This window comes from Manis javanica, chromosome 5, assembly GCF_040802235.1.
Source record: "Manis javanica isolate MJ-LG chromosome 5, MJ_LKY, whole genome shotgun sequence".
Lineage (NCBI taxonomy): Eukaryota > Metazoa > Chordata > Mammalia > Pholidota > Manidae > Manis > Manis javanica.
In genome coordinates this window covers 48821887-48849081 of record NC_133160.1, presented here as the reverse complement: position 1 = coordinate 48849081, position 27195 = coordinate 48821887, and the positions used below count along the sequence as shown (strand labels likewise).

The window sequence follows — 27195 nt, the reverse complement described above, 5'->3', positions numbered from 1 at the left end:
CTGCCTCTGTGTCGTCCCTCTCACTCACCACACTGCTGCCTTCATTCAGGTCGTCAGGAGTTCCCTCCCACTGGAGGAGTTGTAACACCTCAGTCTCTCTTGTCTGGAATACTCCCACTACTTCACCAGACCAACTTCTACTCATCCTGATGATCTCAGTTTAAAGTCTTTTCCTCAGGGAAGTCTTTCCCAACCTACCCACTCTCTTCCCAGTGGGTAGATTCTCCTATTAGATACCCAAATATGACTATTTTTCTTTCACAGCTCTTATCAACCATAGGGTAGAAGCTACAGACCTAATTATCTGTAAAACGTTTTTTTCCAGGATAGAGGAGTGCGAAAATAGGTCTAGCTTTCCTCCCTATTTTATCACGGGTCCTCAGAGACTTGTGAGTACTAGAATATTCCATAAATATTTGTTGTATAAATAAAATTTAAGATACTTATGTTTAATAGCTTTTCCCCCTGTATCTTTTAAGATAACAAGATATAAAATGTGATCAACAGATAACCTAAAAATGGCATACAATATAAGAATAATGCAAATTTCCTTTCTAAAATACATACATGGAAACATAGCTATCTTCAACATGTCCTTACCTTTACTTGATCCCTAGAAATACAAATCAAAACCAACAGTCAAAAATAGGGAAGAATACTTCAAGATTTCTTATATAGAAGTGAGGTCCTCGAATCCCTTATTTGAAATAAAAAAAAAAGTTATTAAACTTCCAAAAGCTAAATAGTCAAGATGTATTACAGTTTTCCATTAAAAAATGATTTTATAACAGTAGTGGAGGGGATGGTAAATTTTCTAAAGCCAACAATTAACTGTATAATAGTGAGCCAGTCTTACCAATGTTAACTAGAAATACTTTTGGCGCAGTGTACAGACACTGCCTTTTAGAGAAGTGGAAAAGAAATTTGATGAATTATTTTCATTGAGACGATTTGTGGCAAAATCTATATTCATATACTTAAAAGGAATTGCTTTGGTTTATTAGCTGCCAATGAAAGAATGTCACCTCCATGAGTACAGGAAGTTTTGTCACCAGCCCAGCACCTAAATCCCTACTACAACTGTAATTTTCAAACAGAAGGGAACTCCTGACCATGAATGCTGTGTCAATGAGAATATGTCTGTTTTTTTTCCAGAAATGTTCACTTACCTCATATTTCTAGCAATTTTATCTGAGTATTCATATCACCTTCTAAATTTTATTTTGGGGTTCTGTTTTTCATAAGTAAACTGGAAATGATATATTTCTATTACAGGATCATGTTAAACTCAGGGGTAGGCATCATTAACTATAAAGCAGACGAATAGGCAAATAGAATTAGGGCATCCAGTAAGTTTCCCTTTTCTAGTCCAACACAACACCCCAAAGGTAGATTTCAAACAAATAGTCACGTACAAGAAACTGGCAACAAACGGAGAGACGTTAGACTTAGGTCCCAGAGACAAATTAATCAAATCCTTTGGGCATACTTAGCGACCCCACCACTCGGGCAAGGGTGCGCGGGGGACCAGCCTCGGCCAGCCCGGGTAAGTCCCCTCCGTCCTCCCCGCAGGGCTGGTAGTCTGGACGCTTCTCCCTCCCTTCCCGTCCCCGTCTTTCAGTGGCCGAGGCAGGTATCCTTGGGGTCGCGGCCTCCCGCAGGCGCCACGGTCTCCCTCCAGGCTGTTTTGTTTTGCAGGTTGTCAAATAGAGAACACTCCTAAACTCCAGATCTTGTGCACAGTATAAACTCCGAATTGACACTCGGCTGAGCCAAGATGGCAAAGCCCAAACTGAACCTTCGCACATTCCTCGCTCCTCCCGGAGCGGCTCTCGCCGAGGCCTCAGCCACCCTCGCCGGCCAGGGGCGCGCTGGGGGCTTCGGCAGCCTCCGCCGCCGGACCGCGGTGGACCCCGCTCCGGCTTCCCGAACTACAGATCCCAGGGTGCCTCTCGGACACCCGCTCCCTCCCTCCGTCCGTCTCCTCCTCCTCCTCCAGCCCTTGTTGTTTTGGCTGGAAGCGCTCCGGCGGAGTTTCAGAGAAAGTCTGGGCAGAACCTGGAGCCGGCCCGAACGTTGGAAGGGGCAGAGGAAGGGAAAGGGGGGAATCGGGGGGGTGGGCGGTGGGAGGGAGCGGGGCCGGCCCGGCTATAGGAACCTGCCGCGAAGCTCGGGGTGGGGGAGGTGGTGCGAGAGGGGCGGGAGGGGACCGGACCACAGGGGGGTCTGCCCGCGGCGCGGAGCAGCCGCGCGCCTTACTCCCGGCGGCGGCAAGCGCGACCCGCCCTCCGGGGGGGCCCGAGCCCTGCCCCGCGACGCCAACGCGGCGGCTCCTTACGCGGCCCAGGACCTGCCCTGCGCCCGCCGCCCAGGGGACCCTCGCGGGTTCCCCTTTCTTCCCCGCTTCGCAGGCGGTGAGGTGACCTGTCTTCCGCCGAGGAGGGGGAAGGAGAGGATCGCGCGCGGCGCACCGAAGCCGAGAGCAGGCGCGCCGGAGCGGGCGCCGCGCGGGGCATTGTGTGCGAGTGCGAGTGTGAGTGTGCGCGCGAGAGCAGCGTGGTGTGTTTGGGGAGGGCCTGTCTCTAGGGGGCGGAGCGCGGGGGACCAAGGCCCCAGAGCAGAGTCCCGCTGAGCCCGAGCGCTGCGAGGCGGCGTGGAGGGCGCACCGAAAGGAGACCGGGCGCCCTCGGCCGCTGGCGGCGCCTCCCCCGCGCTGTCGGCCTTGGCGGCGCAGCCGACTCTGGGGCACGTCCGCGGGCCTGCACGGCAGAAACTGGGAAGCGGGGAGCACAGCCCGCCCGCCCCGTCCGCTCCCGGTGCGCCGCGGGAGAGCCAGGTCCTCGCAGCGCGGCCGCCGGCGGGCGTCGGCTGTGACGGGAGCGCGCCCGCCGCCTGGCCCGGAGCCTGAGAGGCGCGCACCATGAGCGGCGGCGAAGTGGTCTGCTCAGGATGGCTCCGCAAGTCTCCCCCGGAGAAGAAGTTGAAACGTTATGTAAGTAGAGCTTCGACCGCGGTCCTCCGCGCCCTCCTCCTCCTGGCCGGCTCGCCGGCCGCACGGGGGCTGATGCTTCTAGGTAGTCCCTATCCATTCCCCTCGGCGCCTTCGCCGGCAGGCCCGGGACCCAGTCTCCGCGCTCACCCTGGGCGCCCCGTTGCCGGCTGGCCTCCTTCCTCCGGATTCCTGACGGCCGGCTTTGCGGGCCTCAGCGGCCCGTAGGAGGGCCCGGGGTTTCCAGCCAAACGCCCCCTGCACTTTTTCATTATTCCTTTTAGCGCAGGGGTAAGGAGAAAAACATTCTCTTCTCTTTATATATGCATCTTATCAGGACGGGGCTGCTCTAAACTTCGCGCACTAGGAAAACCGCTGGGGTTTTATAACTCAACAGTTCTTTTAAGTCCTTGCTGCATCTCGCCTTCCCCTATGGGTGAGTTTCGGGAAGCAGGCTGTGGACCTGGGAAGTTGGCATTAGGGACAAGAAGCATCTCAAATCGGTGTAAAAAGAAAGAAAAACTTACTACGCGTCTTCGTTTGCTTTAGCAGGGTTCACATTTTCACGGTTTTGAATCAAGGGCCCTTGGAGTTTGTCCCGAAGTCCTTGGCAGTTTGCTGCGAGAGAAGGACGCTGGGGGGAGCCTGGTGGCCGGTGTTTGGGCGTCCCGGACACTGTCAAGCCTCGCAGGAGGGGACAGCTGAGGCTAGTAGGGTCTTCAGTGTGTTGCGGTCCTTTCCCAGGCCACTACATTTGCTTAAGTGGTATTTGTGTAAGTGATACACGATGCTGATTATGCGTTAAACCGTTTTAGCTGTTAGGAAAGGCGTTTCTTGAAAGAACCAGCCTTCCTGTGGTGGCAGCCTGTTCCCTCTTCATGCTTCTGGGATCTCAGTCCTTTCTTCCCCATTGGTTCTTTTCTCTCTGTCGCCTGCAAAAGAAGGAAATGACGCCTTTGTCTTGGCATATGGAGTAAATATTTTTCTAGTAAAATGTGTTTTCAAAAGCAAAATTTATTCAGCTTCTTAAATATAAATTTACTGCCGGGAGCCAACACATCTTCTAGCATGGAACCTGTTTCTTGTTAAAGGAGATCTACACCCAGTATTGAGCTCAAGTTAAATCCTGTTAGTCCCTACTTGTCTTGCATAGCAGGGTGAAGTGCAGTGTTTAACTTCACAAGTGAGTTTTTGGTTTACTTTCTGCCAGCAGTTGTTACAAGTTAACTCTCATTTAAAGACTTGATGTCATAAATCCCAAGAAAGTTCTCCAGAGATTTTGAACTGTTCTGAATCCTGTCTCTTTACTTATCACAGTTTGCCTGAATATTCTGGTGAAAGTGCTAAGTTTATTCCAAAGACTTGGGAGAGGCAGTGGTTTTTTTCAGCTTAGTCTATAGAAAAGCTTGTGTTTGTGAGAGAAGAGGGAGTACGGAAATAGAAGGCTATATTTGTTTTGAGAAGGCACACTTTAGGAAAAACATTGGGTATATTTGCTCAAACAGGCAGTGACAATGAAGGTTTGATGCATTCTTGGATATGGTTGGTGTATGGCTGTCTGAGAAGGGCCCCAGCACTGGGCTAGGCACCATAAGATTGGAAAAGACAGGAAAAAAAGCCCTGCCTCTTGGGCTTTCATTTTAATGGAATGTAAACCAGGAAGATAATCAGCCAAAAAGATTACTCTTAACAAGGACAAACATAATGGAAAGTCTAAGTCTAAAAAAAAATTGTTACATTTGATCATATGAGATAGGTATTCTCTTTTTTACAAAGAAGAAAAAGTCTACATAACCGGAATGTGACAGAGGTAGGATTTGAACCCAAATCTGCTTAGCTGACGGGGCTGTAAAAGGTGAATCTCATCTAATTCAAGTGGTGCACAGACTGGATCCTCTCTAATGGTCCTTTCAGAGTACATCTTCTAGTACAACTGAAGAATATTAGTTGACAGTACAGGGAAGAGGTGGGCTGTGGATCAGATGTGCAGTGAAAAAGAAGCATAAGACCCTTCAAGCAGCTTTCTGAGTCTTGGGGAAGATGAGACAAATAGATATGAAAAAGTGACCAACAATAAAAAGTGGATTGTGTGCTCAGGCTGAGTGGTATGGTTGAGTTTTGTTTTTTTAAAATAGATTTTTTAAAATCTAGTAACTACAGTGTTGACCATGTGATTTTATATTAATGATACCAAAATAAAAATAATAATAAAATAGATGTTTTGAGGAACAAACTCAATGTAGCCTGGAACCGTGGAAATACTTAAGAGAGACAGCCGGCTCCCTGAATTGCATTTTCAACAGGGGGAAGAATATGCCTAACAGCTGGTGGGGAGAAGGCAGGGTTTTTCTTACCTGGAGGGGCACCAGGTTTTCTTTATATACTTGCGAAGTACATGGAGAGAGCCCAGAAGACAGTAGGCAGGGTGGCTGTCAGAATTGAGGGGTCCAGGAGGGTAACTGGACTGTTGTAAGTTAAAGTGAGTCTTGACTTTAGTTGTCAGGGCAATGTCAGACGAAGATAATGACATTCTGAGATTATTGATATTTTGGCTTTGGTACCCAATTTAGATTGTTTTTGCTGAAAACAGCTTTGACCTTCAAAGACATAGGCCTGTATGCATGCATTTTCTATGCTTGTTTCTTTTCATGTAAAATCTTTGTTTTCTGGATGAAAGGAAGCATTATTGGCCAATCAGTAGGCAAATGTTGCTCGATAATGGTTTTTAATGAATGGGTTTGCTGTGACAAGATGTCTTGGATTCATGGTACTGTAAGTTAAATGAGACTTCAAGGAGTTTTAGCATTAATTCTTCCAGGAAACATTTGGCGGGTGGGACGAACAACAATTTGACAGTTGTCTCCTTGTTTATGGCATTTATAGGGTAATCCAAACATTGATTAAGATGATCTTTAAGGGCTTTTAAGTGACAAAAAAATTGTTTTAGTTTTATCTTCAAACTCATCTGATGTTAGGGCCCCAGTGCATTCCATTTATAACTACATTCTATGCTTACCATTTCATAGTCAACTCACCAGCATTGTTTTCTTTGCACACCAATGTATTCGTTATGCAGCTTTTCTTGAATTTCCTAAAAAGAGTTAATGTGCCATAAAAGAAAGAGAGAGTGGAGTACTGAGTAGATTCTCCAGCCTTTTCATTTCTTTTAAATTTATTTGCAAAAAAGTATGACCCTTGTGTATGTGTTTCACCCTCTGAATTTTTTAACATCTACTTAAAATGGAAGTGAAAACTTTCATGCTTTCTTTCAGTTATACTACTACTGTGTTGCTGTTTTTATCCTGTGTTACAGCTGCTTTTTTAACTTTGTTAAGAACGTCAGTGGGATAATACACAGATCACCATCACTAGGTTACAGAAAACAAGTAAACTCTTGGTAGTTTGCACTCAGCAGTGGTGCTCAGATTTTTTAATCATTATTTAAAGACAGATCAGCCATTTCAAATAATGGTGGAATTTTCATTGGAACTTAAAATAAAACAAGATAATACGTAAGTCTGAAAACAAGGATTCAAGCCAGCTGTCTATCACCATATCTCTGCAGGAGGAGCTTCCCTGTGGCCCACCTCAAGCCTGGACACCAAATTTGGGCTCCTTCATGGCCCAGCTGTCATCACTGGGCAGGTGTGCAATCTCAGCAGGAGAACCTGCTTCTGAGGCCAGAGCAAGGTGGCCTAACTAGGCCAGCCAGCCTGCAGGCAAGACCTCAGCCAGCTCTGGGCTGTGTAATCTGCCCCCAGCTTGGGCTCAGCTCTTCAGCTGTCAGTTAATGGGATGGTTCTTGTCTGGACTTCCAGAATACACCCCTGGCTCTGAACATGGGCCTGGAAACAGAAATAAGCCTCTTCCCCTGGGCGGGCACCGGAGGCCTTTCAGGGAGGAGAGGGGTTTGTGCAGGCAGAGTAGCAGCATCTCCTTGAACAAGGACAACACAACCCAGGATCTGTGTTAAGCATTAAGTCCTGGCTCAATAGTATCACTGCAACAGAAAGGACTTTGATGTCTGGAAGCTCCTCCTGTCCTTTTTTTTTTGGCAATTACCAGTAGCAATCAGCAGATTCTGAAGCTTTTGCTTACAGTGACTGAAGGAGCATAATTATTTTGTCAAAGGAAATTTTTCTCATGCAGCCATCATGTTAGTAAACATTCAAATGACTTCTGTTTTCTTTTTACCATTTCCAGGTGACAGGAACAGTTTCTGTTAACAAAGATCATCCACTGCCAATTATATTAAGCCTTTATGATAATTAATGATAGTTCATTCTTTTGTTGTACCTGGGCTTAGTGATGAGTACAAAACTCTCCAAGTAAAACTTGCTGAATTCCTAAATACGGTTGGTGTCTTTTGGGATCCAGCATTACCATTAGGAAAGTTTATCAGTTTGGAGGGTTGTTGTAGAATTCTGCTGTTTGAAAATTTGTTTTTAAATTTTTTAAAAATATCATTTTTAAATAAAATACAATAAAACAGCAAGAGTTATACTTGGATAATCTAGTTGACAGCTGAATTGGTCATTTCAGTGTGTTTTGCCATTTTAAGTCTGCTTAAAAAATACGAAAGGAATAATGAGAAAGCATTTTTAAAGACTAAATAAAATTCCATATTTTGAAGTCAAAGTATGTAGAGAAAGTCTTGATAATTCACAGATTGAGGAAGTTTAAGAGGTGGTAAGTTCGACATGAAGTGCCAGCACTCCTAGTTTTCTTAGGGAGACTTAGAGAAGGGACATCATAATAGGTGGATGGCTAATTTATTTTTTAAGGCTTTTGGGTAAATTGTGCTACCATGGAAGAAACCCCAGACTGAGTCTCAGGACTCAGGATTTGACTTGACAGTGCTGCTACCCATATGATCTTTTGGCCATTCTGACTCTTAGTTTCCTAATATATAAAACAGAGAGGTGTTAAGCAATAGATCTACAGTCTAAGCTCCCTTGCAGTTTAACATTCCTCTTCTCAGATATTTCCTTGGGAGGGAGAGGCAGATGAGGAACTTTTTCTTTTTGGAGAGTAAATCTTAATTTATTATTTGTATTAAATAGGTGAGTGAATAATATATTACAAAGTAAGTAAGCAGAGTTTTTTGGGACCCTCTGGCATTTCCCTTGACAGTGTGAGGGCCCACTGAGCATGGGGCTGCTTGATTTCTGTGCTGGGTGTTTTGTCTCCAGGACCCAGAGTGGTGCCTGGTGCAGAGTAGCTCAGCAACTATGTTGACTGAATAAACAGGTATTTCTGGAGCTTTTGTAATATGCCGAGTGTGTGGAATACAATAGAAGGACAGGCCCACTCCCTGCCCTTAAGGAGTTTCTAATCTACCTGTGAGCACAAGCTGTAATCTTGCGTGCATTTAAATTGTTTTACAAGATATGTGTTATAAGGCCATATATGATTAATTGCCAAATGAATCATTAAGACAATAATTGCTTAAGAGTTCAGATTAAAGGGGAGGGGGAAAGGGGGCTGCCAGGGAGGACTTTACAAGTGAATGTCAGGCTCTGTTCCTATTAAGAATTGAGGTCCTGCCAGCAGAAATAGTAAAATCATAAGGGAAACCTGGTTTTAAAGGAAGAACAAAGACTTTGTGTTAAGTTTACTCATCCTAGTTGAAAGAATGACTTCAGAACTCCTCAGTTTCATGCGTGGAGTTTGGATGTCACCTGTAACTTCTATTTGAGAAGTTTCTGTTTCTGCCATGACCTAATGCTCCTGATATGATCCTGACCACAAGTGAATTTTCTGTATCAGACTAGAAACAAACAAAACAACATGTTTGATTACCTGAACTTATTGAAATTCCAAGGGACATGGGTTATTTAAGATTTATGTCTGTTTTGAGCTACATAATTCATTCTGGCAAGCATTTAGTTTACAGCGGAGAGGTAGCATGCTTTGGTGGGAGGGAGAATAAATGAACCATTGGTCCACTTGCTGCTGGGCTCCAGCAGGAGGCCTGCCTGCCTTGGGCTAGCATCTCACTTTGGACCTTGGAAGCCATCTTAGCCCAGCTGTGTGGGTGCCAGCTAGTGCTGGAGAAAATAGAACACCATTGGATCACATTAAAACCCTTCTGACTGTTGATGGAGGGGTTTCTCACATTTCACATTCCTTGCATTAACATGGTGCTAATTTCCACCAAGTTAGAGCTCTCTATCTGAATTTGCCATTTGAACTTTGAATTGAAATCACATCACATCTGTGTCTCCTTTTATCTCAGCCTCTAGACTAAGTGCAGGACATTTATCAGGTCACATATCTCCTTATTTTCCACTCTTCGGCCAGAAAGACAAATAAAATTAGCATTCTCTTCTTTAGATTATTCCTGGAGAAAAGTAGCTCATGATTTCCACAGCCATTAAATAAGTAGCCTCTTCAGTTGCCAACTAGATGGCCATTCAGGCCTGTAGAATTGCTGAGAAAAGTCATTTTAGGGACTGAAACTTTTTGACCGTTGCAGAGCACGTTAAATAGTACGAAAGTGCCTCAACTGGAAAAAAGTCTATGACATTTTAAGCAATTCTTTTATTCGTAAGAGCAAAATTCCCCAGAACTGAGGAGAAAAATTCTTGCTGAATCCATATCAAGTAGAACCTAAGAACTTCTGACTTTCTCGCAGCTTGCTGTGCAAAAAAGTAGTTAAGACGGTGGACTGAAATGCATGTTTGGTTGTTATCTCTGTTACATTAGCTCTTGAAGCATTCTGATTACACGTTGTGGCTGCCAAGCCCTGTCCTGCAGTATTATCTGGAACAAAAATTTTCCATGTGGTTGTTTTTAGCAGAGCTACTATGTATGCACGTGAAGATGTAAGTTGCAAAGAAATAGAGCTTCTAGAAGGGGAAATGTGAGTTATCTTAAATTGTTTCTACCATTTAATTGTTCTTTCCTTTGTGTGTGTTTCAGAAATTTTTATCCTATTCCTAAACTGAGTTTTCTCTTATTTCTGTACACTAGAAAGAATGCCAAATTTACCGCAAGTTTTTCTTATGGTGGCGATTCTCTTTTTTCTCTCCTAGCCTTTTACTTTGAGTTCATAACTTGGCCGAGGTAATTCCCTGTGTGTTTAAAAAAAAAGAAAGAAAAACAGTGTCTTAAAAACAAATGGCTACATTGTTCTGACTTAAAAACAATATGCTGAGAGTCCAAACATTTCTTTTCAATGTAAAAATCTTCTTAGGTCATTTTTTTCTTAAAGGAAGAAAAATACTAAACTTTGCTTTAACTATCCTGCTCATTGTTTTCCTTTTCCCTTTTTATTTATCTTCCTTTGTTTTGATTCATGTAGTCTAAATTTTTTTGAAAACAGTTTTATCCATTCTTAAGAACACACATGAAAAAGAAAAATTCCGTTTTACATTTGAAGAGAAACGTAAGAGGAGGATATCCTCTGGTCTAAAAAGGGGAAAAAAATTGTCAATGCCAAGACTTTGTACCTTACTTTAAGTGGGTTGGTTGAATTGAATATTTGCCATTATTGCCTAGAAATATTTAGTTGTTATATGAAATATGCAGGTAAATACAATTTCAGTTAAGAGGTTTGCTCTTGTGAAATGAAGATGCAGGAAAGTAACATTAGGAGAAGGTCAAGAACTCAGTCTGTTTTTGTCATTTTTATCACTGTATTTAACACGTCAGTTAACCAGTTGCTATAAAATTTTACTTGCCAACTTTTTAAGAGGGAGAAAGGTAAAAGCACTCTTTGTCCTGTGGATCCCTACCCTCTTGCTCTTTTCCCGTTTTATTTCTGCTTCTTCCTCTGTAGTATAAGCCTAGCCACCATCACAAAGTATTTATGCCAGAGTGTTCATACACACATTCTTTCACCTTTTCTCTAAAAAAGGAGGACTTATATATGTCTTTATAATGTAGTAATCATGACTAAGAATAATAATGTCCCACCCAGCGTGCAGATTGTTTTTCTCTCTCGAAGTGCAGTGTTGTATTGGAAAATGTGGCTAGACCACTTTTTGACTAGCAGAACTCCTCCTCCCTGAGATGACTACCTGATTAAAGAATTAAGTACCTGGTGTGCTTTTCAACTCCAGTCCATCACACAGTCCCGTCAGAGCCTTGGCCAGAGCCTGCAGGTGCCACAGTTAAAGTGCTTCTGGTTGGAGGGTCATGACCACTTGATCAGCAGAAATTATCTTTGCAAGATATTGGTCAGATGCTGCCTGCAGTGTTTTGGATTCCCATAGTGTTACATGGAGCTGGATGAGGAATGGTTACCTCATTCAGGTAGGGAGGTATTATTTGAACCCTCTTCCCAGTGGCAAAATTATAAGTCACCCCAATGTTTTGTAGGAGTTTTGAATTTTACAAATTCTCCCTTACCATTTCAGATTTAAATGTTTGAGGTGTTGAGAAAAAGTAGAAGAAAATAATTGAACTAGTAAGAATGCAAATTTGGGGGGGAAGGGTATTTGTTCCTAGGAATGCTATTATGTGTAACCAAAGCCTTCTGAGTAATCGTCACTTGACTATACAGGTCATTTATCTCCAAAGAAAAGGGTGTGAAATTAAATCGGTGCTGTTGAACGGTATTCTTGTTTTCTTTTTTTCTATTTAAGCAAATAGTCGAAACAGGAAAGCAAGCCTGATGTATTCTTGTATTTAATATTTTTTCTAGATGGTTTTCATATTGACCTATAGTATACACAGTAAAAGGTGTATACATATAATCTGTTTACAAAGAAAATTACGGCTTTATTTACCCTTCTTTGCTGTTTATAATAGGATATTAATTTCCAGAGGACAAAGATGGCATTTGTTTTCTGTGCTGAAAATGAACAATGTGGTGCCTTACAAATCTCCTGAACAGCCTCACTGAATAATTATAGAATTTTAAACCTAAAATTATAAATCATCTGGTCCAATGTTTCTCAACCTTTTCTAATCCATTTCTCTTTTACTTATTGTTTGAATGTTCTTTGGCTTTTTAATCTAGTTTGAATATCTGTGATTTGCATTACTAAAACAATAGCTATATTGAATATCTTTTCTAATTACACATATCTCCCCCTCCCCTGGTCAAGAGCCCGACCTCCTCATTTTACAGGGGATGAAAATTAGCCTCTGAGAGATAAATTGATTTGTCTGGGGTTTTAACCAGGTTAGCCAGCTGTTCTGGCAGGGCCAGATATCTCACCTCACAGGTCAGATCCTTCAGTCACAGAGGGAATGCCCTCTGGAACAAGGTACTGTGAAGAATTCAGAAGATGAGGCCCCAGAAGGCACTGTTACCATCCTTAAGGAGTTTATATGCTACTAGGGACATAGGATCCTCTCAATACTACAAATTCTATTACAATCAGTGATGTTTGAGACATAGCTCTAGAAGAATTGAGCAGAGGGAGGTGAATTCAGGGGATCTGAAGGCTTAGTGAAGGTGGTAGATATTTATTTCACCCAGGATCTTAAAAGATGGATTCAGTTTTCAAAGGTGGGCCTAGAGGGAGACTCTTTCTGTCCCTCCCTTTCCCAGCCAGACTCTCGAGTGGGCTTTGTATACTCGGCCGTCCCCTCTTCCTTACCTGCCGCTCATTTTGAAATGAGTATAGCCTTGGTCCTTTTGCACCGTCCTCACCTAAACAGCTCCCGCTGAGGTCCCCAGTGACCTCCTGGTTGCCAGATCCAGCAGAACTAGATTTGTATTTCTTACTTCTAATTTTTCATGGATTTCCTGACCACATGGAGCTGACCAATCCCTCGTCACAAAATAACGTTCTTTCCTGTGCCTTCCTGATACTAGGCTCTGCTTCCTTAAGTGTTAGAGTGTCTAAGGCTTCTTCAGTGCTAATCCTGGATGGTCTTTTCTCCCATCTCATGTCGTTAGAAGTTCTCATCTGTTGTGAGTCGAAAATTTGCTAAAAGCTTTGGGCACTGTGTTTCCACAGGATTCTTAATAAATGTACACACAAACGTTATTATAACCTTGAATGTTTTCAAACCTTTAAAGCCTATCTGTGGATCTTAAATGCCCTGAATTGTATGCTGATGATTCGAAGGCTCTGTCTCAGCCCATTTCTCCTTCCACATCTTGCTGCCACTGCTCAGACCTCACTGCTGCATTGTCTTACCACGCTCTCCCTAAACCCAGTGCTCTTACTCTTCCCTGTCTGTTAGTTGCAGCACCGCCCCTTGTCCAGTGGCTTAAGCTAGAAGGTTTTTTTTGTTGTCCGTATCTCATTCTCCATACCCAGTGACCAAATCAGGGTTACCTCCCAAGTATCTCTTGACTTGCTGAGCCCTCTGTTGCCTAAACTAGCTTTCCTTCTCTTCTGGATTGCTGCAGTAGCCAATTGTTCGCCCTGCTTCCATCCTTGGTCCACACTGTCTTCATCATGCAGTCAGAAAGACCCTTCTGAAACACAGTGTGATAATACCATACTCCAGTCTGAAGCTGTTCAGCAGCATTCCTTGGCTCTTAGGAAGGCCCGAACCTCTGCTCTTGGCTTGTAAGGCTGGCTAGCTGGGGTGGCACCAGAGCGCACCTTCTGGAGCGTTTGTCGCTGCTTACTCATTCTTCTCTCTGCTTCAGTGTTCACATCCCAAGCTGTCCTGTGAGCTCTCTCCCTGGCCTTTGCCTGTGCTCTTCTCTCCTCCAGGGGGTCTTGGCTCTGTCTCTGCGGCCTCCACAGCCAGGCTCCCTTCCGCCCCTGGGAAGCCTCCACTGAGCTCCCACCATGAGCATCACTCACCCACACAGACATAGCAGCCTGGGAGCCCCTACTCTGTTCTCTTCTGGTGCTCTGTCATTCCTATGCTCAGTGTAGTCACACCTGAATATTTGCTTGTTTCTCCTGTAGATGATGAGGCCACATTGAAATCTTTGTGAAACCCTGGGGCTTTGGCCTTTGTGGGCCTCTACAAAAAATGAATAATTATATTTTGCAACTGCGTCAGTGTAAAAATGAATATATATTCGAAGCTGGTTTATTATATTCATTTTATTATTCATTTTATTATATTCATTTTATATTCTGAGTTTAAAAGAAATTAATATAAGGATGCTTTTCATGGGCTTCTAAAAGTGTCAGGGGCCCTTGCACAGCACCTTCTGTGCCTAATGGACGCTTTGGCTCTGTTAAACGGACATACAGACTTTGGGCCCATTCAGTTATTTTGTTAGGTGGCCCTTTTGTAATGGCTTGAATAGCTTACTGAAGCAACATTAAGATTTTGTATTTTAGTCCCTGGTAATGGAAAAATTAATGGGAAAATGGGGTAATACAAAAAGGTATGTATTTAATATGTATATATTTAAGAGCAAAAATCATAAGAGTCTTACAATGTCAAATATTTGTTCTGTGAGATGCTTCACTAGCAGGAACATTTCTTTGTGATGTCTCTGTCTGGGCCAGTGGTTTTCAGTGGGTTTGGGGAGGTGGTTTTGCCCCTGCAGGGGCATTTGGCAATGTCTGAAGACAAGTTGGACTGTCACACTGTCTCCTGGCTGCTAGTGGGCAGAGGCCGGGATTCTAGTGAACATCCTGCATTGTGTAGGACGGCCCCTACAACAGAATTACTGGTGCAAACGCTGAGCAACCCTCATGCAGAGGAACTCTTTATAAAGTTTGATTCCTACATTGGACTGGAACCAAGCATTTATTTTTTTGGCTTCAATGATCCCCTGAGATGGCTGAGCTTTTCAACACCAGAGGTTGGTACTGTGATAGACAGTCTCTCTCTGCTGTTACTTAAATCACTTCCCAAATACTCATTTTTGCCCTTGTTAATCCTAGCCAGAGTACAACCAGTTGGTGTCTGGGTGGGGAGGGGGTGAGATATTGAGCCGTTTATTCATGCTTTTTATTACCTCTTGCCTTGAATATCACCATTCATTGCTCATAAACCACTCAACTTGTTTACTTTTTTATAAATTATATGTAATCAGGCCTCTTGCAGTTCTGGCTACTGTAATTTGCGGTAGCCCCAGAGCAGGGCTGACGAGTCTGCATTTATGCTGATATCTCACATTCAGTTCATGTTACATTCTCCATGCTTTCTTGCCTTCTCCATCTGTATTTTGAAAGAAGGTGAAGAGAGAATTGCTTCTTCTCAGATGGTCTGATGGCTCTTGCTTATAGCTTGGTAGAGTCACTGTGTCCTTTGGTTTGGGAAGAATCAAGGGTTTGGGACAGTGGTCCTCAAACTCCATTGTGTGTAACAATCATCTAGGTAACTTGTAAAATGAAGATTCTTAAGTCCTCCTTACCTTCTGGTATTTTTATTAAATCTGTATAGAAATCCAGAAAACTATATTTTCTAATTCAGACCTCTGCTGTTTCTGAAGTAGGTGATCATTCTTCATACGAAAGGTGATTGTACTTGGAAAAATCCTGAGTTGGGCATGGAGGAAAAGAGGGATAAGAAAGAAAATCCACTACAAGTAAATATATGTAAAGGATGTGATAGGAAGGCAAGAATCAAGACTCAGAAAGGAACTTTGGCCTTTCCGCCTTGAGATGAGGGAGAGAAAGATGCTGTAATGCTTAAAACAATCTGCACAGATGAGTGAAACCATTTGATACTTGTCTTTCTCCACCTGGCTTATTTCACTGAGCATAATACCCTCTAGCTCCATCCATGTTATTGGAAATCGAAGGATTTGTTTTCTTCTTATGGCTGAATAATATCCCATTGTATATATGTACTGCATCTTCTTTATCCATTCATCTACTGATGGACACTTAGGTTGCTTCCATTTCTTGGCTATTGTAAATAGTGCTGCAATAAACATAGGGATGCATATGTCTTTTCCAAACTGGGCTGCTTCTGTGGAGTGTAAGAACAAAGAAAAAAACTGAAGGAACAAAACAGCAGCAGACTCACAGAACCCAAAAATGGACTAACAGTTACCAAAGGGAAAGGGACTTGAGAGGATGGGTGGGAAGGGAGGGATAGGGGGAAAAAAGGGGGGGTATTGCTATTAGCAACATAATGTAGGGAGGAGCACGGAGAGGGCTGTACAACACAGAGAAGACAAGTAGTGATTCTATAGCATCTTACTATGCTGATGGACAGTGACTGTAATGGGGTATGTGAGGGGCACTTGGTGATGGGGGGAGTCGAGTCTAGTAACCATAATGTTCCTCATATAATTGTAGATTAATGATACCAAAATAAACTTTAAAAAAAAGATGTGCACAGTGATTTCTAGCAATGATTTGGATCAAACTGTTTCCTAAGGAGGATATATCTAGAGGATGACAATACTAAAAGGAAATTTTTAGAAAGGTTGGAATATGAGAAAGTACCTAACCACTGCCAAGAAGCTCAAAAGATGTTATTGAATCCAGGATGGTACTATGTGGGTATTGATTTAAAAAAGAATATGCTTTCCTGAATCAAGAATTTATGAATGACTTAAAGATGAAGAGGAGAAATGGAGGAAGATTAGCTCTTTGCCAGAAGTTCTGGTTATTCTGGTTATTGGGTCTGAAAGCATATTATTAAAATACAGTCCAGATTATTTCCTGGAATAGTTCTAATTTCAGATATTCTTTCCCATTGTCTTTATTATATGTGTCTGGTTCACCCTAATTTTTGGTTGGTTGAGATGTGGTTGATCTGTAAAAGAGCACCAAGTATTCTTGACTAAAGAATCTCCCCTGTTTTTCAGCCTCTGCTTCTCTCTCCCCACTCTGTGTGTGTCTATGTGTGTTTAATGTATGTATTCTAATCTATTTCTTTAAACCTAAACTTTGATTTTAAGTCCATTTTAGAGAAAGAGAGACAAGACATTCTTTTTTAGAAAACTAGTCAAGAGTTGCCCACATAGGAATGGTTATTTAAAGGAATAAATTAAAGGATTTTATTTCCAACTACCTACTGAATTTACTCTGTTTCTAGAAAGCTGTAAGGTGTTTGGTGTTTTTTTTTTTTTTTTGAGTGTTAGTTCCTTAAGGGAACTTTATGATTCCATTCAATTATCTTGCAGAGAAATCTTGGTAACCCCCTCCCCCCAGGTAAAAGGAATTTGGGGAATTGGTTATAAAATGATAGCTATCATCAGCAAAATCATCCTTTACCCTACTGTAACCATCTCTTTGTCAAAGTGTTCATTTTTCCATCTCAGAAACATGGGTTGTACTGGACAGCTTCTCACCACTGTGATATATGGACTAGCTTGCTGATCTTTCCTCCTTCTCCTCCGTTTTACCATCCTTCATGCTCTGTCCCTTCTCCATTTATTCCTCAGAAATACTTTAGCCTCTTAGGTACTTTGCTAATCTGCTCACAATATCTTAGAGAATCTTCATATCTACTTTGCAAGTGTTGAGTATCACTGCTGTTACTACATGAGTGTCCACCACACCCTCATTGCACGGAGAGTCCAAGTAATGTTTGGTTAGTAGATCACTTTGCTCCCAAAGTGAGCAGAAGGGCTGTTACTGGATGGTGGCGAAACCCAGAACCAGTTTCTACCCTTTACTTTGGCAACCCAAAGGCAAGACTCCTGTACCCTCTACCCTGCATGAAGAATTGAAGACTGGACTCGCCACTTGCTCTCTTCATGACAGGTGACTTTATTTCCTTGCTTGTAATTTTTAAACCATATACTTGGTAAACCTCTACTCTTATGAGTCTCTTAATATTTCTAATTATTTTTCTATAATTTTTTCTGACCTATATGTTGCTTAACATAGTGGTAGATGTTTCCAGTGAATATATTTGCTGAACACAGGTATAAGTGCTCTTAGGAAGAACTGTGCCATTAAAGAGTCATCTAAATGCACCGTAAAAAAACACAGCTTACAAATTTTCAGCAGGAGTATTTTAACTTAAAATGCTCTGGGTTTGGTTTAACATATAGAAAAAATAGTTATAAAATATTAAGGAAGCAGTGGTTACTAAAGAGGAGGGGTGGGGAGGGCGGGTGGGGAGGAAGGGAGAAGGGGATTGTGGGGTATCATGATTGGTGCACATGGTGTGTGTGGGGTCACAGGGAAGACAGTGTAGCTCAGAGAAGACAAATAGGGACTCTGGCATCTTACTACACTGATGGACAGTGACTGCCATGGGGTATGGGGGGGACTCGATAATAAGGGTGAATGCAATAACATTGTTTTTCTTGTGAAACCTTCATAAGAGTGTATATCAATGATACCTTAATAAAGAGTATATATATAAGCAAAAAAAACAAACATAAAGCATCAAAAAAAATATTAAGGAAGCAGCTGTATTACCCTTTGTATAAGTTACTAAAAGGAGATATTTTTTAATAACTATATGAGAATTATCATTTAAGTTAAGGTGCATACTTAGCCTCATAATAAATTTTTATATTTACTTATATCTGAATGAAAAATGTGCATAGATTGACTTAGAATTGATAGTATGTAGGTACTTTGATTATTCTGTTTTAAGGTATAATATTTAATATTCAGACATTTAAATGTTCACTATCTCTATTTCAGTAATTCTTAAACAACTAAAAGATATGCTTAAGTCTTATGATACTATAGGTTTTATGCATACTAGATTTCTTAGCAAATGTGGTTTTCATTAAAATTGAGGAAATAGATCTATGTTGAGAAACCCATGTTCTTACTAAGGGAAACTTAGAACATGGATACTGAACTATTTTTAATCTTACAAATAAGTTTCTAGCCTTGAAAACATTCATGTCTGTTTTCCAACAGAATCTGTTGTGTTTCTAAACCATAGATTTCCAAAGCAGAATAAATATTCATGACTTTGAGTTTTTTATTGAAACACTTAAGGAAAAGGAAACGACTGGAGGATAAAGGCCAGCTTTTCTTAAAGCAATGAAAGGACAAAAACTTGCAGTACTCTTCCTAGTCTTAATGAGAAAACTGAGGCCCTAGGGAATTGCTAGGACTCTGAGTCCACAGCCAATAGGCTTCAGCAGGCAGAGGTAGACATGAATACAAGCTTCCTCATGCCCAGCTTAGTGCCATTCCTGATCTCTTCTATATTTACCTCTGTCTTCAGTAGGTTGGCATAATTTCTAAAATTCAAACATTATGACACTAAAAGCATTTTGGCTGCCCTTCAGAACAGTGGCAGTAAGGTAAGTTCACCCCAATTCCTCTTTTTAAAAAAGTTTTATTTTCAATTGTAAAAATCATGTGACAAAATTTGCCTTTTCCCCCATTTTTAAGCACACAGAACAGTAATGTTAACTCTATTCACATTGTTGTGCCATCCCCATCTCTTTCACCTCTCAGTAGCCTTGGTGACATCTGAAGGGGTTTTATACCAAAAGTCCTTTGGGAAAGGAAGGTGTACACCATACCTTTGTTTGCTTCTTCATTGTAGTAGGAAGTTAATTATGTGGGATTTGCTCATCTGATGTACACAGAAGATCCTACTTCAGTGTGCATTTGGAAATCCCACACCCCTTTCTACCCTGAGGAAAAATTCTTTCCTGATCCTAGATTCAGTGCTCAGTTTGATTGTGATCATGTGAGAATGAGTCATTCTGAGTAAGTATGTAATCCCATTTATACCTCCCTTCAAACCTCCCTTTAATTTTTAAAGCTAAGGTACTGGATCCTAATTTCCTACATAAGGTCTGGTGATCTGGGAACTAAGTTAGGGTCTTGGCAATGTGGAGATTTTTTTTGGAACCAGCACTTTCTGTTCCACTGCAAATGAAGCCGCATGGCCTAAGTTTTGAAATTCAGACTGTGTGTGTGTCTGTGGATGCAGGAACAAATTAGTGATTTTTGGGGAGGCAGGAAGAGAGAGGACATGAAAGTGTTAAGATAGTCTGATTTTGTGGGGGAAATTTTGAGATTTTTAGAATATGTACAGACCCAAGTAACTAGTTGCTTTGTGATTTCTTTGTGTACACAAAAGAAATGTTGATATTGGGCTCTAGAGCTATTGTTGAATAATGGTCTGATTCAAGTTACCATTTTCTACACAATGTGTAACAAGCTACTTCCATTTCTCATTTGTAGAATGAAAAATATCTCCCTCAGAAATTATTATAAAAAGGATACTTGTAAAGTACTTTGGACTCTTTAAGTTAGCTTGAGTATGGTAAAGATTACAAACCATTAATGCTTCTATTTTTATACCAGTAGAGGTATATGGGAGTAGATGACCTGAACATCACAATATCCGTTTTTTAAGACAGCATACGTTTGAGCAAGCCATTCTCCCTAAATGCTAATTTCAATTTGGCAGTCATTTAGCCAACAGCCAGTAACCTCACGCAGCAAGTGTTTGGCACACCCATTTTAACCTGCACAGGTTGAGTTTCCTCAGAGAAAAGGAGGGGTGGTGTTTTGTGACTGGAGCACCATGTCAGGCTTATTAACATAGTTAGAAAAACCATATTTGAATATTTGCCAGCTAAACTAGGTTATTTGGAGGTCTGCCAAATGAGCAGTGGGAATTTCTGAGAGGAGTATAGAGATTTGAGCCTATAAAATGTTTCCTTTTGCTTCTTGGAGGGGAAACATTTCAGAAGGTGCTATTTAGGATATTTCCCATAATCTCCCAACAGAGCAGCCTTCTTTTTTTTTTTTCCAAAATAATTCAGCAGAAATTTCAAATCCTCTCTTCCCACCACCCTTTTGAATTTTCTGGGAATGTGACCTTAGGACTTATCTCAGAATACCTTTTGTTAATTTCTCCTGGATTAGTTTGAGTTCCTATTCAGCCTGGGTTTTTTGTCTTTGCAGAATTAGTCTTGAAGCTCTTGCTGGAGTTTAGCTGGAGAACCTCTTCGACAAGCTTATAGTGTGAACATAAATGGTTGGAACAGGACAGACAGGATAAACTAGGGTGCCTGTGAAATCAGCCCCCACCTCGTGGGTCCTCAGTTCACAAAGATGCCAGCCTGGCTTAGCTCTGTAGGGTAAGAAATGGGTTTTGCAAGGTTCGAATTTGGTGGCCTGTATCTGTGTCTGTCCAGAAATACATTTTTAACTTTGTATTGATACCTGTTTGGCTGAAACCACGACTTGAGCTCTAAAACTAGTCAAGGGATGAGTCGATTGAAACCAGAGGCTCTCAGATAGTTTGCCATAGCAGGTTTTCAGAGTGCAGAGATGAGGCAGTGCACGGGCTTGGTTCTCTAGGTCTCTTTTTGTGAGGGCAGGTCAGGAGAACATCAGAATCATTAGGGAACAAAAAATTGTTCACCTTGATTTTTTTTTTCCTGAAACCTACTCTGGTGAAGGGTGTGCAGGATGACAAAGTAATGAGGTGGCATTTGAGTTTAGAATCTGTTAAAGCCATGGGTGCTGGCCTCCTTTTGGTAGTTCCCATAGTGTAGGCCACTTTGCAGCCCTGTCTCCTGCGCACTGTTAGGAATGAAAAGGTACAGCCTAAATAATACCAACTCTCACTCCTATCAAAGATTTTCAAATAATATATTAAATGTAATATGCTTTTGAAAAGAGGGTTTTTTTTTTCCCTGCTTGGAGTTTTGTTTTTCTCTTTATCTCTTCAAAAGACATTCTTAAGACTGACTTTTTAAAATCACAAATACAGAGTATCAAAAAACAAAAGTACAAATTTGATCATATCTATTAAAAAAAAGTTTTAAAAATAAGAGTCTAGGAAAGAACTTTGATATATTAAACCAAGCCTTAAGGTTTTACTAGACAGTATAATGAGCATATATATTTGTATTTTATATGCAATCATATGTGTGTATATAAATATCTATGCTTTTAAATATCTCGTTTGAAGTTACTAAAATTCGGTTAGCCTTTGCTGAAGTTCACTGGTTTACTTGTAATTGTGTCAGTAGTATGTGATTTTTATAATTACAGTCACCATCCCATCTTAACTAATTATTTAAATACAACTTTGATTCTTTATATCTTTTTCTCCCAGTTGATTCATAACAGCCTATTTAAAAGAAAAAAATTATAGGCACTTATAATCATGAAGCATTGTAAGGTTAATGAATACCTTTGATTATGATGTCAGTATTTTCCTTTTTATGATAAAATGTTAAATATTGTTTTGGGGAGTTTATTATGTCAATTTATTGCCTTATAGGAATACATACAGAAAGTTACCAGTTACACTGTTCAGTACATCTTTACATCTCTGAGGGTGGTAGATATAAAATCTATTTTTCAAACAAGTAACACACATGAAATTTATTAAAGTCATACAACAGCACTACTGAGGCTTGAGTTCTGGCACTAGGCCCATGTTTAAGCTGATAGCATGTATGTGTGGGAAGAAGATGGTAATTATTGATAATCTCTTTAGAATTCATAGATATTTTTAATTCCAGACATGAGTTATTCAGTAGACATACCAGATTTAAAAAGGCTAAGTGAAATTTAAATAATGACTTTGTGTCCTTTTTAATTTTAGTGACTCACTGGTTGGTATTTGTGGGGATACATATAAAAACATTTTCATTGGTTTTTGTATTCTCCATATTTTACTTTCAAAGTGCGAAATAAAGAACAAAAAGTGAATGAAGAGGTGGACATTAGGTGCAGTGCGGTTTGATTCACTCAGCCATTGCTCCAGCTTGTCCTACTGTCAGCTTGCCCCCTGGCTGCCTGGCACAATTACATATCACATCATACAGACTGGTTTGTCCTGTTTGGTAGGTTTGTTTTAAACTGCAGAGCTAAGTAAATGTGTGATAACATTTTAAACGGCATTTACAGTCAAATAGTACTTGAAGGGTGATGGAGCAGAGGGCCCCAGCTGTCAGGTGTCCCAGGGTCTGCCTCCTTTGGGGCCATTTCCGTTTTCTCTGAGTAACAGGAAATAAACATGAACCTGTAGTGATGCCAGAGGACCACTCCTTTATCCAGATGACATAGAGCATGCTCTGCTACTGAAAATCTCTGATGCTGAAAGTAAATGCTAACTATGTCCATTTTGTACATAGGCAGAAACCAATAAACCAAATAGTGGAACCATTTTCATATATGTGCCCCCAATATGAAAACAGCAAAGAGAGAAGGTGACTGGATAGGTCCTGTTCCCCTTAGCTCATTCTCTATCCACAAAATGTTTCCGTCTGCTTTGTGATGAACATTTTTGATGGCTACCCCTATTGGGGTAGGCTGACCAAGGTGTTCTCCTCATCCCTAGGTATAGGGTTATTGTCTGTCCCCATCTGTCTAACTTTATTCAAGTTGTGCATTGACTATCTCACACGTGAGGGCTCTAAACCCTCTGTAGGGCAGTTGTGTCCCCTTCAGTGCTGAGTCCGTCCTTTTCATATTCACTTATTGTCAGGCCCCCTACTGAAAATTGGGATCTAATGGTGGATTTGCAAGTCTTTCCTGGAATATTTCACCCCTCTGTACAGGGCCTCTCTGAGATTTGCAGGGGTTCCCAGTGAACAGGTGTTTGTTAAACCTAGAGTGATGGTGGTGATTGCCCTCTGCCATGCTATCCTCTGTCAGTGAAGAAGGAAGTTTCTTACTCACACCTGTCTCAGTCTCAGGGCTTCCCTTTGAGGAAAAAGACTGGGGAAACAGCTCAGATCAGTTTAGCAGCCACCTATTTTTTCCAAGTGAGTCACTCTTAGTTTAAAATATCCAAAAAGAGGATCTTATTTCTGTAGGTAAGACAGGTTGCAGCCTGCTTGAGTTGTTAGAATCTCTGGCTGATAATGATTTTAGACAGAAGAAGAGGAAATGGCCCTTTTGTGAATGTTGCATAAGCTATATGGCCTATGCAAATGATCTAACTTCATATGAATCCTGGCTTATAGACAGAAGTTTCCTGTGTATACATAGATTCACCATTCTATGTCCTAGTCTGAAATAACAAGGGAGAGAATTATCTCATACAGCACATAAATATAAAAAAAAAAATTAGAATTCAGAGCAAGGACAATTTTCCAACAGCTCACATTATTCTGATTCTGATTTTTTTCTTTTACACTATTTTTGCTGTTTTAAATTTGCTTTTGTTTGAGATAAAAAATAGATTTTTCTAATCTAACTTTCTATTTTTGAATTGAAGGTTAAAATCTGCATCCATGGAATTACCATCTTGTCAGTGGCTAAATATTGGCGTTTATAATCAGAAGACTGTGAGACCTTTAGAGGACAAAATGGAAAATAAAATTAGTTTTAGGATAAGGAATTCTATTTGGACATTGCAAAAATACCAAAAAAAACCCACAAAAAACAAAAAACAAAATAGCGAATGCATAACTGTTAACAGAAACTCTCTTTCCTATAAGTTCCTTTTTCCCAAACCCTTGCCATCATGCTAAAAGGTTTTCTTGTTAGTTTTCTCAGAATCCTGCTGCTTACTGTTAGTAAGATTTTTTTATGTGCCAAAGTTTTGTTTTTCATGTGATTATTGTAGCAATTTGGGTCTTACTGAAAATTTTTTTTTCAAGTACTTTGGTAAAAGTTAATGATAATAAGCCACAAGGAAAACTTAACATAAACTTCTGTACAACCAGAGGAAATTAAATGCATTATCAAAGGTGAGGGAAGTTAGATTGATTATTATAGGAGAAATATTAGTTCTAATTGGAGATAAAGTGTGAGTGCTTATTTTCAGTTTCAAAAAATAGATTTTTTATTTCCTACTTGTTTTTTTCCCCCAAAGGATGCATTTTTAAGATTTCTCTATCTTAAAAGGTGAGTACAAGGTGAATATACTGACTGAGCCAGCTTAATGGAATGATACCACAATTTCTTTGGGAAGAATTAAGCAGGGAGATAAAAATTTACGTTTATTTGGGGTGGGGAGTGATTAGACTTCTGGAGCAGTATGCATCTTAGAGCATTCGAGAAAGTAAATGTTTTTTAGGGATTAGGCAGTGTTCTGCATCTCTCAGTCTGATAGGAAAAAAAAATCACATTTTAGATAGTACTCTTAAAACAATGGTGATATATTTATCCTGTCATTCCTATTAAGAAATGATACCAGTGATGCTCAGTAACAAACAGGGTTTTAGCAGTTTCCTCTGACTGACTTACTAGGAAGATTTCATTGTGTTTGTTTGCTCTGTAAATCTTGCAGTGGCCTTTGACCAGAAGTAATAAAACATTACCTGATCTTGTATATCAGTCAGGATTCTCAGTTGTAAGCAACAGAAACTTCTAATTTCATCATAAAGGGAGTTTGCTAAGGAGATAAGGTAGCTAGCTCACAGTCTCTCTGGGAAAGCTGAGAATGTAGCTGGGAAGCTTGTCTTCTACGAGGCACAACGCCACTGAACTGGTCCAGCAGACATGTCACTGCTGCCTCCTAGGCCATGACTACAGGCCTTGCACGTTGTACTACCGACCCCTGGACACTGATGCTGCCACCACTGCCTCTGGAAGCTGCATTTGCTTTTGTAACTGCAAACCTAGGTTTCTGTACAGTTCTTGTTCCTTGAGATTGCTTTGAGTCAAAACCTGGATGAATGTATTGGTGGAACCAGTGTACTGGATCATGTGCCTGCACTCTGTTGGAAGGGCAGCTAAGAAAACCATTTTCTGGAATTTCTTGCTTTTGTAGTTTAGGATTAATGATTTTCCAAACATAGGAAGGGGAGTTCAGATGCTGGGCAACCTAGAAGAATCATCGAAGTCTACTGTACCTGGCATATTGTAGATAGAGGTAGAAGCATTAAAAATGAGGACAACAGCTACCCTCCTACAGAACTGAAATGGCTGCTATTAATAGGTATGAGGGAAAAATGTCAAAACAAAACCCATAATTTCTCAGTATTCTCATAATAGCAGCTTCCACAGTTAAAAGAGCAAGCCCTCTGTTTATGGAACAGCTGTTAGACACTAGGTGATAGGTTTTTTTAAAAAAAAAATTATCCCTAATCTACATAACAGCCTTGAAAAATAAATATTATTGTCTCTATTTTTACAGGTAAAGAAATTGATGCTCAGAGTACTATCCCAAAATGACACAGCTGGTGTATGTCAGGGCTGAGATTCAAACCCATTTATGCCAGTTTCAAAACCTCTGTTCTTTCTGTTGTACCAGGTTTTCTCAGAATTGTGTGGGAGGGCATGGATGACCTCCCTGACTTAAACCAGAAAATGTTGTGAAATCTTCTGTATTGTTTCTTTCAATAATCCATGACTTACCATTTATCATGAGTTGGGATGCCCTCCTAGCTTAGGAAGGTGACTGGGGCTAGAACCACAGATTTGGAAACCCCAAGAATGTGCATTTTCCTGGGTACTTCATACATCCATGCAGCCCCCTTGAAAGAGTTTGCAGAGCAAGAGAAGAAATGATGAGATCTTATAGGATACCAGTTTTTGAGATCTGAAATAGAGGAACAAACAGAAGTCACACTGTGATTTTGACTTGGTAGGGGGCCAGAATGAGGACCTGTTAGGGGAGCTGAAGATCATAGTTTAAGGAGGATGTGGTTGAAAACCAGGTGCTTCAAGAATCTAAATAGGATGAGGTGGAAAATAGACCGTTGGAGTGGACTGGCCAAGCAGGAAGTTTATGGTGGCTTTTTGCAATTTGAGAAAGTGTTCTCTGCATCTTACCTTTTCTAATAATCTACCATGAAGTGCAGTGATAGAAGCACCACCCTATACTTTAGGCTCACATACTCACCAGCCATTTAAAATTTTGTGTTTAAAATTTTAATTCCTTTATTAGTGATGCTCTAGTTTGGGTGGCCACACCCGTAGTGAACAGTCCCAGTAAACTAGAGTGTTTCTCTTGCATCCCAGTCTAGAGACACACTGGTTTGTTTAGAGGCCATGTCCCTCAAGAATGACTTGGACTGATTCCCCCTCTGTGTGTTATTTTGTGCCTATCCACGTGGAAGCTAATCTTCCACTTACCTTTCTACATACAAGGCCTTGTGAGATCTTCCAAACTCTTATGCTACTTGTTTGTCTTTCTGCAAACAGAAAGAGCCTAATGTCACTGTAAAGCATCCTTGTAATGAAACTTCAGAAAGGTGATTGATAAAATTCAGCCATTTACTGTTTATTTCATTCTTCCCTCTTTAGAGAATAGGCATAGGAGTAAGAATGAAAGTATTCCTGAATGGGTCACAGAAAATAATGGAGAAAATTGGAGAGGTGTTGGAGTAGATTTTAACATCATAAGATCAGACATCCAGGCCCGAGTAGGATGACCTTTTTCTGACGTAGGTGCAGCCTTATCTTGCCCACTCCTGACCACAGCATGATTTCTCTTTCTTCTGTGGTGATGGGATTTCCCTCCTTTCATCACATGCAGCCCGGGTGTTTGTGGGTCCCTTCCCCCCAATGCAC

The 27195-nt window shown here is 41.0% G+C and overlaps 1 protein-coding gene across 14 annotated transcripts in view; it reads left to right on the top strand.

Moving 5' to 3' along the window:
• Positions 1 to 2221: 2221 nt before the first annotated feature.
• Positions 2222 to 27195, top strand: part of GAB1 (GRB2 associated binding protein 1) — a 158136-nt gene continuing 133162 nt past the window's right edge. For 6 of the 14 annotated variants that reach the window (XM_037022404.2, XM_037022402.2, XM_037022403.2 and 3 more), the window contains exon 1: positions 2236 to 2992. In XM_037022404.2, coding sequence (XP_036878299.1) covers positions 2921 to 2992 — 72 coding nt within the window. In that variant the 5' untranslated portion in view covers positions 2236 to 2920. Of the gene's footprint in view, positions 2993 to 3541; positions 9855 to 17473; positions 17536 to 27195 lie in introns of those variants that run through there. The other 8 variants (XM_037022398.2, XM_073236997.1, XR_012131554.1 and 5 more) reach the window with 7 other exon arrangements.